At 37.7% G+C, this 12,090-nt stretch overlaps 1 protein-coding gene across 1 annotated transcript; it reads left to right on the plus strand.

The window, feature by feature from the left end:
* The first annotated feature begins 1,299 nt into the window (after nt 1–1,299).
* LOC146470336 (large ribosomal subunit protein uL23m-like) lies at nt 1,300–9,495 on the plus strand. Its single transcript, XM_085122445.1, has 4 exons — nt 1,300–1,440; nt 5,965–6,047; nt 7,277–7,356; nt 9,028–9,495. The coding sequence occupies exons 1-4, from the start codon at nt 1,310–1,312 to the stop codon at nt 9,139–9,141; spliced, it is 408 nt and encodes a 135-aa protein (XP_084978571.1). The 5' UTR covers nt 1,300–1,309; the 3' UTR covers nt 9,142–9,495.
* Nucleotides 9,496–12,090: the final 2,595 nt, after the last annotated feature.

Genomic DNA, 12,090 nt, shown 5'->3' on the forward strand with positions numbered 1-12,090 from the left:
TCATTGATGCATATGGCCGCGGCGTGATTTTTTCTAGATTTTATCAATCCGACTATTTAGTTGCAAAAAAGTTGTTGTTATCGTTAGCATTCACCTTTTTACCTTGTTCACAACGGAAAGAAGATAAGATCAAGACTCCTTCGTTTATTCTATTTTTCATTCCATTTCATTTCACCGCACACGTTACAAAAACAAAATTCGAGCGGAAGAAAAAAGGCGGAGGAAGGCTTAATTAGGAGAAACCATAGGGTTTAAATATAATAAGGTTTACTCATTGCAGTGATGAAACATAAAAGGTTTAAAGGCTGTGAGACGGTTGATAGAATTACAGTTGAAACAATCGTAACACGAATAGAGGGAAACTGATCAATAGGCATTTGAAAAAAACAACAACATGGGCGTTGTTACTGATCATAGATATGCCGAGTACAAACATTTATGTTTTGTAATTAAATCATCTCTCAATTTGCTAATGATGATCTAAGAATTGGCCGAATTTTATTGAGTGATGTATCGATACATAGTGAAACTAAAAGATGAAATAAACACATGTATGAACAGTGTAGAGCAGTTGACAAACCTAATCCGAAAACTAGATTCAAACCCACCACTGACAATTTCCGCCGACCACTTTCTTCTAGGCTAATTGCACTTCCTGTTGAAAAAATCCTTTTTCCTTCTTAGACTCAACCGTAATTCCAGGAAAGCTTCCCTTATTATTCAAGCTGGGACACTTAAACTTGATAGTTTAAATGTCCGTGACAAAACTTTTCTAAACTTGACACTGGTGTTTTTCCGCCCTGTAAAAGTATCTCACTCGTTGTATTACACGACTGCTACAACTCCTCTTTATTAGCAATTACGTAATATTTTTGTTTTTTTGGTTTTTTTTTTTTTTCTCAATTTTCTTTTGTATCTCAATAGTGTCAGCCGCACTATTGTACCAAATCAATTTTCCATTAATCTTTTCCCTTTTTTTGTACTTTGAAACCGACTTCAGTACACACAAAAAGCTACAAAATGAAGCATGCTGTGAAGATCACAAGCCTCTGTATGGGCGCGTGACCAGAAATTCCAATAAATCAAGATTCTCTTCGTCTTCTATACCTGCATTTTACAAACTGACTTCTTCTTCTTCTTCTTCTTCTTCTTCTTCTTCTTCTTCTTCTTCTTCTTCTTCTTCTTCTTCTTCTTCTTCTTCTTCTTCTTCTTCTTCCCACTCCCGACTAGTCAGGCTCCACCCTCACCTCCCCCCTCTTCCCCAAATTGCCAATTAGGATCCAGACCTCTGCTGAGTTGCTCATTCAAGATGGCGTTTCGACATGTGGTGAAGAGACCACAATTACAAGCTCGTATATTTCTTTGTAATTGGTACATGAAGATTGTTAGACCGGGAAGAGAAATACCAGAGAACACAGTTCAGTTCCATGTCCCGATGGAGTAAGTAGATTTTTTATTTATTTATTCATTTTCGTCGTTTGCAGCCGATTTCACTGCTTGGTCTTCTGCTTGCATTTGTGCAGCTGCAGAGCCGGATTTTTATATCAAGATATTTCATTTCGTCGCCTATGATTCGTGGTTATTATTTTACCAAGAACAGCAATTAAATCAGCTTCACGTTTGGCGTTAGTTGGTGCAAAATTATTGCAAAGAGCATGCATTTGGATTAAGTAAGCTTAATTATACTTAGACATGGCGACCTGTACACTTCACACTATCTTCTTTTAATAGTTCATGAAAATGCACACTGTTTCTCTTTATTTAAAACAGCAGTTTACTTTGATGAAATGGGGGTGGGGTGGGGGCTTAATGAGCAAGTAGTCTTAATATTAAGGGCTAATAATCCGGGGAAATGAAAAATACGAACTGAATGTTAATTTTGTGGCATAAAATTTAATAATTTATATAATGTTTTGACTTCAAGCACAAACATTTAGCAGATAATGAACAACTCAAAACAATTAGTATCATAAAGTCCTGTTTAAATGGTTTCAACATTTGCTTCAACATTCATTCAACACTTTCTTGAACCAAATGTTGAGGGCATTTGAACAGATCGTTCAACATTGTTGAAAGTGTGTTGAATAAATTTAAATTGGTTTAAACTCTCATTCAACATGGATTCAACATTTCCTTTGTTCTTGAAAAATTATGTTGAATTTCGTTGAAGCAGTTTGAACACTCCATTCATCCAACATTTGCCCAACATCCATTCAACGAAATGTTGGTCAAATGTTGAAACCGTTTAAATGGGCCTTAACATGTAACAATCAGTGGAGGAGGACAGGAAGGAAGATCAACAACCATACATGCTGTTTAATGATCTAGAGCTGTATGCAGGGCCACAGCCAGAGACGTGAGACCGCATTTGAAGAATTTTTGTTTGCACTCACATTTAATTTTGAACAGATTGCCCTCTGGAATTATTTGAATTTTCTCCTAAATTCGCTCATGAACCTAATGAGGATTGAGCTTTCAGGGCACAGTATTTGTAACTCTAGTTGGAAAATACTTTTCAACTTAAAAATATACACAATATTTTAGTTTTGGGATAAAACCTGTCTTGCCTCATGCTGGATATGGCCCTGATGCATGGACCAGGTTTTGTGTAAGCGTGCTTGAGGTTTTTCCAACAGTCTAATCAACAATCATCCTGCAAAATCACATGGAATGTTGCCGGATACTTTGGCATAAGCAAACAAGGCCAAAACCCAAGTTGAATAAAACCAGGCAATACTCTGCAAGATCGTAGAAGAATATCTGTTCTGTACATACATGTATGATGAATCTTGAGTGCACCATGACCACATTTGGACAAATTACAATATATTGAAAAATAATAACAGTTAATACAGTGCTTCGAACTGTAAAGATAAGTCTAAATGTGTATTTTTTCAGTTTCTGCCATGCTGTACACTGTAGGTGCTGAAAACATTGAAGCTAACCGTAAAGGAAAAATGACAAATGCATGTAGCATTTGTAGAATACACATCATTTACTTGGTCAGATGTGTGCAGCCATAGCTCCTTTCTAATGGCTCCAGGCCCAATTTTCCAGTAGTGTAAAGTTGTCTTTGGGAGCTTATCACAGGCATAGGACAACACAAATGAAATTCTGCATCCAGCTCCATGACCTTCCTAGTGTCAATTAGACGCTCAAATTCTGAGTTACAGGAAGACCTTTGGCAATCTAACAGCATTGTAGCACATTTGAAATTACTATTTCTAGAAGTATACAGTTCACATGTTACAATGAAGCTATTGCTGTTGGTTCTATTTGAATGTAAATGTGAACTTTCACTTCCACTTATGCTAAAAACAGTGTCATTTATACTTAACTCACTTGGGGCATTAGTTGACTTCAAATTGGCCAGTTGTGTGATAATTTATACCGTGTTAGTTCATGTTTTGTTACGTGCATGTTTATTATTGTACGTTGTATATATAGCATCCAAGCAGAGTGCAGATTTTAGGTCAGACAATACACTTAACATCTGGGCCCGAGAGAAATCACATCATTAAAATGTTGTATTCCTGAAACAATATGTAAACTGGGGCCGATTTAATAAAACTTTACACTTATACATGTACCACTGGATGTCCATCGGGAACAATTTGTCCTAAAGTGCTCAAGATCACAGTAAATTTCTAATAATAATTCTTTTTGCCTCAATACACAGTCTGTTTTCTTGTATGCCAATTATATTATTAAGCTCTACTGAAGAAAGAATATCCTTAAACATTGGGCGATTCCAGAAAATATCCATACCATACCACGGACGGCTTTTAGGATTTCCGAAGGGGAGGGGGGGTTCACGATTATGGAATTCCGAAGGGGAGGGGGGGTTCACGATTATGGAATTCTGAGGGCATGGGGGGGCCTTGGCTCGTTTTTTAATCAAGGAAATGCTGTTTTCGAAGTTTTGATTCGAAAGATTAAAGTACAATCAAGCATAATTATGTGCAGCGTACTGGTAGCGATCGCGCGTGTTTCCATTCTCAGCTTGTGAAACAGCGGCCGAAAAAGGTGCAATCCTTTAATATCGCTTCCTTCACTGTTTATTACTGGGTTAAGTGGACAGGTAGTCATCTTTGAGAGGAAGACACGGTTACGATTTGAAATGAAGAAAACGTGACATCGCCTTTTGAGATTCGATGATCTCGATAATATTTATGCAAATTTGTAACGCTACGCGAAAGATGTAAACAAAGTCTGCTCAAAGGCAAGCGAGCGGCCACGTTGAAGTTTCCCCGGTTCCTTGCCGAATTTTACCGTAGACGTTGTACGTTTTTAAAAAAGGAAATGCTTTTTCCGAAGTTTTCATTCGAAAGATTCAAGTACAATCAAGTATAATCTTGCACAGCGTACTGCTTGCGCAGCGAAGATATTTCAGAAGCGATCGTGTTACATTCCGCGAAAAAGCCGCAATCTTGTCCACGTGCTCCGGCGTAAGAGTCGATCGATTGGAAGGCTGCTCTTGTATGAGGGTTAATGACTGCTACTTTTTTCAGTAACATTTTGTAAATAAAGTAGATAATTACAAAACAGCAACGATGTATGTTTACTCGTGAGGGACTCGGGCACGTGGAATCGAACATTCAAGACGCGCATCACATATCACTGATAAATTTGCATAAAGTTGTTTTCAATGTAGTTGACAATCGGTAATTTTCTTCTTCCTCGCTAAAAGCGTTTGAAATAGTTAATACTAGGTATTCGTAATGTGGTAATTGAAACCACAAGTTTTCTCTTGATAGCGCCTGGAATCACAGATACAATTTTATTTAATTGAATTTTTGGTTCAGAAACTGAAGCCGACTGAAGCATGGATTTTGTGCGGGTATAAAACAAGGGGTGAAAAGAAATAATTTTTGTTTTCATCCAATGCGTTGTTCTAGTTTCCTACTTTTCCTAAAGGAGTTGAATGGCACAAGAAAACAAAGAGGAGTAAAACTGCCGTAAATGGTGTTTATTATTATAGCCAAATTCGGACTTGAAAAGGACATTTCACGGCCTGGCCACTAGCGGTAGGTTTTTCTTGTTGCTGAAGAGTAAAGCTTGTCGCCTAGCGCCGCTAGATCGCAGCCCTGAGGAGGCATAAATTCATGTTCGTTTGTTCATATAGGCGTTGCTAAAATTGAAAATGTACTTCCCAGAAAAACCGGATATTCTGAAGGGGAGGGGGGGTTCACGATTATGGAATTCTGAGGGCATGGGGGGGTAACGCATTTTGGAATTTCCGAAGGCAAGGGGGGGTTAAAACATGGAAGCCGTCCGTGGTTGGGTATGGATATTTTCTGGAATTGCCCATTCAGTAAAATTTAGTTCAAGCTAATTCTTGTTTTAGGTGGTCATGGGATCAGAGCAGTATAAATCCAAACAACTGATCTAATCAGTGGTATTTCAGCTGTTTGGAGAACTTTGAATACTGCTGTCATGACCACTTAAACAAGAATTGGCTGGAAGTTTTACAAGTTGAGTTTAAGAAATTCTTTCTTCAATGAACCTTAATTGTCATGCCAAGTATTTTACTGTTTTCTTGTACAAAATATTTTTCCTGTTTGTACATGTGCTGTTGGTTTAGCTGTACTTTCGATAAAAATATTACACTGTAATGGCCGAGACTCTACCTTGGACAATGACATTACCACAAATTAAACAAATCATGGATGATGAAAACAAAATTAACATCGATCTCAGAATCAATGAAATTGCCCAATATCCATAAATATTGACTTGAATCAGATCAATTTGAAAAACTGGTATTATGACCCACCCTTAACCAAGAATTCTTTATTCTGGGCAGTTCACTTGAAATCAGACAGACCAAAATTTATACATGTAACTATAACATCTGTCTCATTAATATGGGCACTCAGCTTTCCTTTGATGTCTGCATGAAAGGGGTTTGACTGTAATTTAGTTTACACTGTACATGAATTTCAAAATTTTCCTTTTCTTTAGCATGTCAAAACTGGACATCAGAAACTACCTTCAGAGTATTTACAAAGTTGATGTTTACAAGGTGAACACAAGAATACAACATGGTAAGCTTAAAATTCATTTTTTTCGCTTGCATGTATAAAAACTGTGCTCCCAGGAGGGTGCTAAGGTATATAATGACTGGGATGCGTGAATACATTCTTGAGGTTAGAAATTGGCCATTTGGTTACAAATTAATGGTGGGATTTTTTTTTTTTTTGGGGGGGGGGGGGTGGGGTTGAAAGAATTTGGCGGGGACTATTTTTAAAGGGCTATTGTGTGGAGGAGAATGGACTTGTTTGGGATACTTTGTGGGCCATTGGACTCTTTGGGTCCAGTCTAAGCCTAATAACAATTTTACAATAACTGCAGACATTCTTGTAGCTCATTGACTAATTTTTATTGTCAATAAGCGGACAGACACATGAATTTATAGTTTATGCGATGTTGACGCAACGAACGAGAACAGGGAATTTGAAAACAACCAAACATCCATCTGTCACTTTTTTTAACCAAAAGAAAGTCTCCCTTTTTTTCCATTAACCATTAAAGGACCCTAGTCAGCCTCCGCCATTTTCGATGCCTCAAAATTATTGATATTGCATGGTGAAGCGAAATCTTATTGCTTCACTGTAAGTTGTTCCTGAAAATGTTTCATTATCTTTAGTAGTTTCACAGTGATTTCGTTCATTTCGACATGCTCCAAATAAAATATAATAGCCAAACTCTCGCATATAAACAAAAAGAAAGGTGTGGCTCACTAGGGCCCTTTAAGAGAGTGAGACAAGCTTTTGATCTTGGCTGGTCTGATTTGCTGAAATTTAAGTTCCCCGCATTTTGACTTCATTTTGCCCCTTCTGACTTTTTGTTATTAATTGAAGTCAATTTGTTAACTTGACCTTGTTCACTTCTCCCCATCATTAGTATACTCAAGTACAACCCCCCTGTTTTCCTGTTTAAATATCATTATTATTATTATTATTATTATTATTATTATTATTATTATTATTATTATTATTATTATTATTATTTTGATCAATAATGATTTCTTGAAACATAAGCAAGCGAAACTTAAAGTTAATGGCTGACATTTCGGCGTCATCGTGACACCATTCTCAAGGCAAAGTGGATAAATTAATTATTATTATTATTATTATTATTATTATTACTATTATTATTATTATTATTATTATTATCATTATTTTTTGTTATGGCAAGAGATAGTTTAAAAAATTTTGTTCCTTTGAGTTTAAAAAGTGACCTTTGCCCTATGTCACTTCTGTTCTATTTTTAGGTAAAACAAAGTCTATAGTAAAGAATGATAAACTGGTCAAGAAAAAACTTCCAGATTACAAGGTGGCCTATGTTATTCTGGTGAGTACCTGGTTATAAAAGAAAGTCTCTGAATGTAAATTGAACTAGAAATCAAGATTACTGCCAAATTTTGACTTTCACTTGTAAATGGATCATGGGGTGGTTTCTTAACTTAAAAACTGTGGTGCTGTGCGTTGGTGGGGACATACTGTAGTTAATTGAGGGATTGGTTACGAAACCTTGCCATGAAAACAATGGTGCTGCAATTTATGTTGGAAGAGCCACAACCGTGCACAATCCCTTCTTTTAAATTTAACACTACAGTTGAATATCTTAACAGGAACGCTTTGATTGGTCAGTTGCTCTGACACATTTCAAAATCTATCGTGGTGTGTGCACTGTCAAGGCCAAAAACGCTTACAAAAATATATAACAAAGAAGTTTGTCAGGCTAATCATAACCATTGCCTTTTATTAACTATGGTGGGGAGTCGAAACAAAGGATTGGTTTTATCAGCAGAGTTGATAAGGTAATTTGGTGACCATAAACAGATTTGAGTGCTGAAGTTTGGAGCGTTAGCCCTTCATCAGTGGAAAACTGAACTAGGGAAGGATTCATCTATCCACATTAACTAAGATAAGATACATGCATGGCCTGCGTGCAAGTATTACTTGAATTTAATAGCATGAGGCCAAAACACAAATTCTTCTTCACACAGCAAACTCAATGTAAGTTAGCATGCAGTCAAGTGTGCATGTTACAATGATGGTTCACAAACATGTTGTCAATCTAGTCTCTAATAATATTGCCAACAATACACTCAGGGAGGGATGCAGAAAATTCACTGTTGCAGCTTTTTCGTTTAGGTTTATTTTGAAAACTAGATATGAATGCGTTTGAACAAAACAATGGTTGGAAGAATGATCAAGACTAGTCAGTGTGAATATCGTACAAGGCTGTCATTAGTAAACAGCAGTCAACTATTTTGGCTGGCAACTCTGACATGTACAGTACAATGAAGAATTTGAAAATAACTGAAAGACAAGAACAATTGGAGGCTTTATTTCGTTTTTGAGTGTCAACTTTTCTTGTGAGGCCGTCTTCTACAGAGCTTCATGGAGGGCTAGAAATTGAGCACAGAGAATGGGTTCTTTCATATTTGTAGCTTGTGAACTGTGTTCAGTCTCCAGCCATGGGTGTGTCTTGATGCACCTGCATTCTTCACCTCAGGAGGAGAGATCATGGGTGCATCAATACAACCATCGCTGGAGACTAAGACCACCTGTGAACAGGCTGCTAAGTAAAGTTCACCATTCCTGTACTTCTTGTTTTTCTTCTTGAACATTTCAAATCTTTTCCCTCGAGTCTTGGCACAGAACTTAAGGATGATTGGAAAAAGAAGCCCTAAAATTAATACAATGTAACTCTGCTTGACTGACCATTGGTTAATTATTTTCTCATGTTAATCTAATTTTTGATTCGATTTTTTTCATGATACATTTGTTGTACCAAGTCTGTTGCTACATGTATATTGTGTCTTGTTTTTGGAAGTTTATCTTTGGAAAGTGATCTAAATCCAAAATTCCCTGCAAGCTTTTTGAAGTTCCCATATCAAAAAGTTTGTATTGAAGGTGCCTGAGGCAGTTCCTTCCACACCTTCAGTTCAGTTACAAATACTACTGTAGGTTTGCTGTAAAAGTGGTCTCTCTCTTTTCATCTCTAATCTTTCAGGCCAATAGTACCTTCAAGTTTCCAGATTTATTTCCAAAGGTTGAGCCAAAAGACGACAAATCTACCAAGACTGACGCTGCGCCAGAAGAACCTCCCCCATTGCGCTGGTTTTGAAGAAAAGAGACACTTGAGGAAAGGTTATATGAGGTACATCATCAGCCCTTGGCCAGCCCTGAATTACACTGATTTTAAGAACGTTTCAATGGTTAGAAGTTTACTCCTACCAAGTCTCTTCTCTTCGGTTTTGGATCGAAAGAAGCTTGAACTAGTAAAAAACGGCCGTCTCGCTCACGCCGGCGAGTTTGGGGCTGGTCACCGACATGTGAAACTGCTGAGCAGAAAATTGTTATATCTGAAAAGGAACGTTATTTTTGGATGGTGAAAATCTCTCACATGTATATATTCAAGATTTTTTATTCATTTGTGTAAAATATTATTAACAATAACGATTGTGGTTTTTAGTTTGAATGTGTGTGTGCTTTGTTCCAAGAAGAGAAGGTGCCTAGGGGCTTTTTCGGTTACCGTTCGTTTCGCTGAAGTTCGGTAGTTTCCGTCGCTACATTTTAAATTTACCCGGAACACAAACATTATGACACACAGAAGCTTAGCTAAAATAGTTTTCCTCCTGAACTCGCCTTTAGAACGAGAAATAATCACATTTTTATGCTTAACATTGTAGCGAAACGACCAGATACCTTTCGCTCGTTTTATCAACTTCACTCGCACCAATTTTGCCGGCTTTGCGTTCCGCCCGTCCCGGCTGTTGGTTGCTGTATATCCTAGAATGGTACGACCTCGCCCTCAATACTAATCAACGATACAGTCAATTATCGCTTAATGAGCGAAAACTGGGAAGAGTGGTCGAAACACAAGAATTTATGGGAAGAGGGGAGGGGTGGGTAAGGATTTGTACCTTCCCCCTTTACTCTCCATTGAGTATGACCGCTCGACAACCGAACTTTGCAATCACACGTGAAAATAAGCGACTGTTTGATTGATGTGCGTGATTTTCCGTTAATGCAGTTGTTGTGTCATTCAAACGGTTCTAATTAAGGCGTTCAGGGGGGCTTTCGTTCCTAAACCGCAAATTGCGAACTTGAAAATCACCAAGTTGCTGAGTAACGCGTTGATTAGTCAGGACCTCATCTATCTCTGTGCTACGTATATGTCGCGTCCATATCACTTCGAATTTGTCATCCTTCCGCTATGCCAAGCGCTCGTAGACGCCATCGTTTGGTGAACTTCCTTTTAATTTGTAAGCAATAATGTCAGAAGAGAAACGAAACTATTTCCAGACAAAAACAGACTTTTCGTGTCTAGTCCAGTCGTGAAGCGTGCCGTGATTCAAAAATAGAAGATTTTGAAAAATGATGTCCAATTGTGAGAGACACGGAAACGTTCATCTCTGCGTCCTTGTTAGGTCGTAATTCTGCTTGACTCGCTTAGTTTCAGTTCGTTTATCTTTACTTAGAAGACTAATACGCTCCTTGGCTCTCTCCTTTGAAGCTGGAGAGAAAAATGCTCGTTCTCTTTATTAAGGCAACACTCGTGAGCTGAAAAGAAATCTTTACTGTCAAAAGATGAATTGCTCTAAGAGAGAACAGGGGGCAAATAACTTTTTTCTCTTAAAACAGTTGTGTCACTGATGAAAATAGCAATAAATACGTGCTGTAAGTTTTTTATGTATGTTTAAAGTTCTTTTTTCTTTTGGTGTAATCCGTCACGCACATCATGGGCAAGTTTTTACGAAAAATTACCATGATCACATTTTTTTTTTCAACGTGAGTAAACAATTGTAGAAAACAGTGTGGCTCGTGACATTGTTTATTTTTAGATTTTCTGATATTGGCTGACAATGTTCGACTTTTGAAACAGTCTTATTTCTTGCTAAAGAGACTAACTCTAAGTGCTATAGGGCTAATGTTACGTGATTAAGCAAAAGTGTATAAGTGGCGTTAATTGTTAAGGGGTGAGATTGAAACACACGGAACAAACTGTATGTTCTCTCCTGGAGATTTTCCTGTGTGCATTTATCAGATGTTTAGCAGGTATCGACCCCATATTGGGCGAACAAATCTGTCGCGAAGCGTGCCTCATTGACGAAATAACATCGCCATATATACATTTGCAATATCGCTAACGATTCCCTCGCGATAGGAAGCCATTACAGTGTATTTCGAGCACAATGAGTGACAGATGTCGATCTCTGCGATCACTCACGTGTGCAATAGGCCCTTACAAAAATTTCCAATTACGCGCGAAAACGAAGCGCTTAGCAGCGTAAAGGTCAGACAAAGCTTCGCTCTTCGGCTCTTTAAATTAAAGGTTTTCTTTAAGTCCCTTTGATTAGGGAGACCAAAAGCGGCCGTGGAGAACAAAGGCCGTGAATAGGAAGTATTAACATATGTTTTAATTGTTGTGTTTGACTTTTAACACGTGTGTCACGGTACATCTTTGTTCGGATCTTGTTCTCGTATAGTTGGGTTATTTCGCCTGTGTGTTTGGTATTGTTTTAAACATGTAAAGGTCACGTGTCTGCCTTGTTTCACCCTTTTTGATCGCGTGTGGCACCAAAGGAGATTTACTGCGTCATTCAGCGAAGGCAATTATCTCGTTGAGAATGTACATGTACCTGACAAGGAAGTGTAGGCGCACCTAGGATACTAGTTTTGTGCGGAAATGGTTTTTGAAGCTAAAACTTTCATCGACTATCAGTTTAGATTTGTTTTGTTTTTCCTCGAAGTTTCCTCACGACAATTTGAGTTGTTCACTCTAGATACATTTTCTTTCAAAAATACAATAGTTTCCGTGAGACAACAGTAGAAAAAACTTGCTTTTTAAATGTGCTAACCATTTGCGATGGAGTTCGCGAGTTTGCCCAGTACTGCAGAGTTGTAGTACAACGTAATACGTTTCATAACAGATCAGTCTCGCGTTTCTCTCCCTAAATTTTTGGATTTCTCTCTTTGAAAACCAAGCGAAAGCTACAGCTTTTGTAGTTTTTTTCCCTTTAATTGAAAGATCTGTTGTGTATGTATAGAATAAGAAGGACGAAAAAACGTC

Source organism: Pavona decussata, unplaced genomic scaffold, assembly GCF_977016875.1.
Source record: "Pavona decussata unplaced genomic scaffold, jaPavDecu1.1 SCAFFOLD_114, whole genome shotgun sequence".
Lineage (NCBI taxonomy): Eukaryota > Metazoa > Cnidaria > Anthozoa > Scleractinia > Agariciidae > Pavona > Pavona decussata.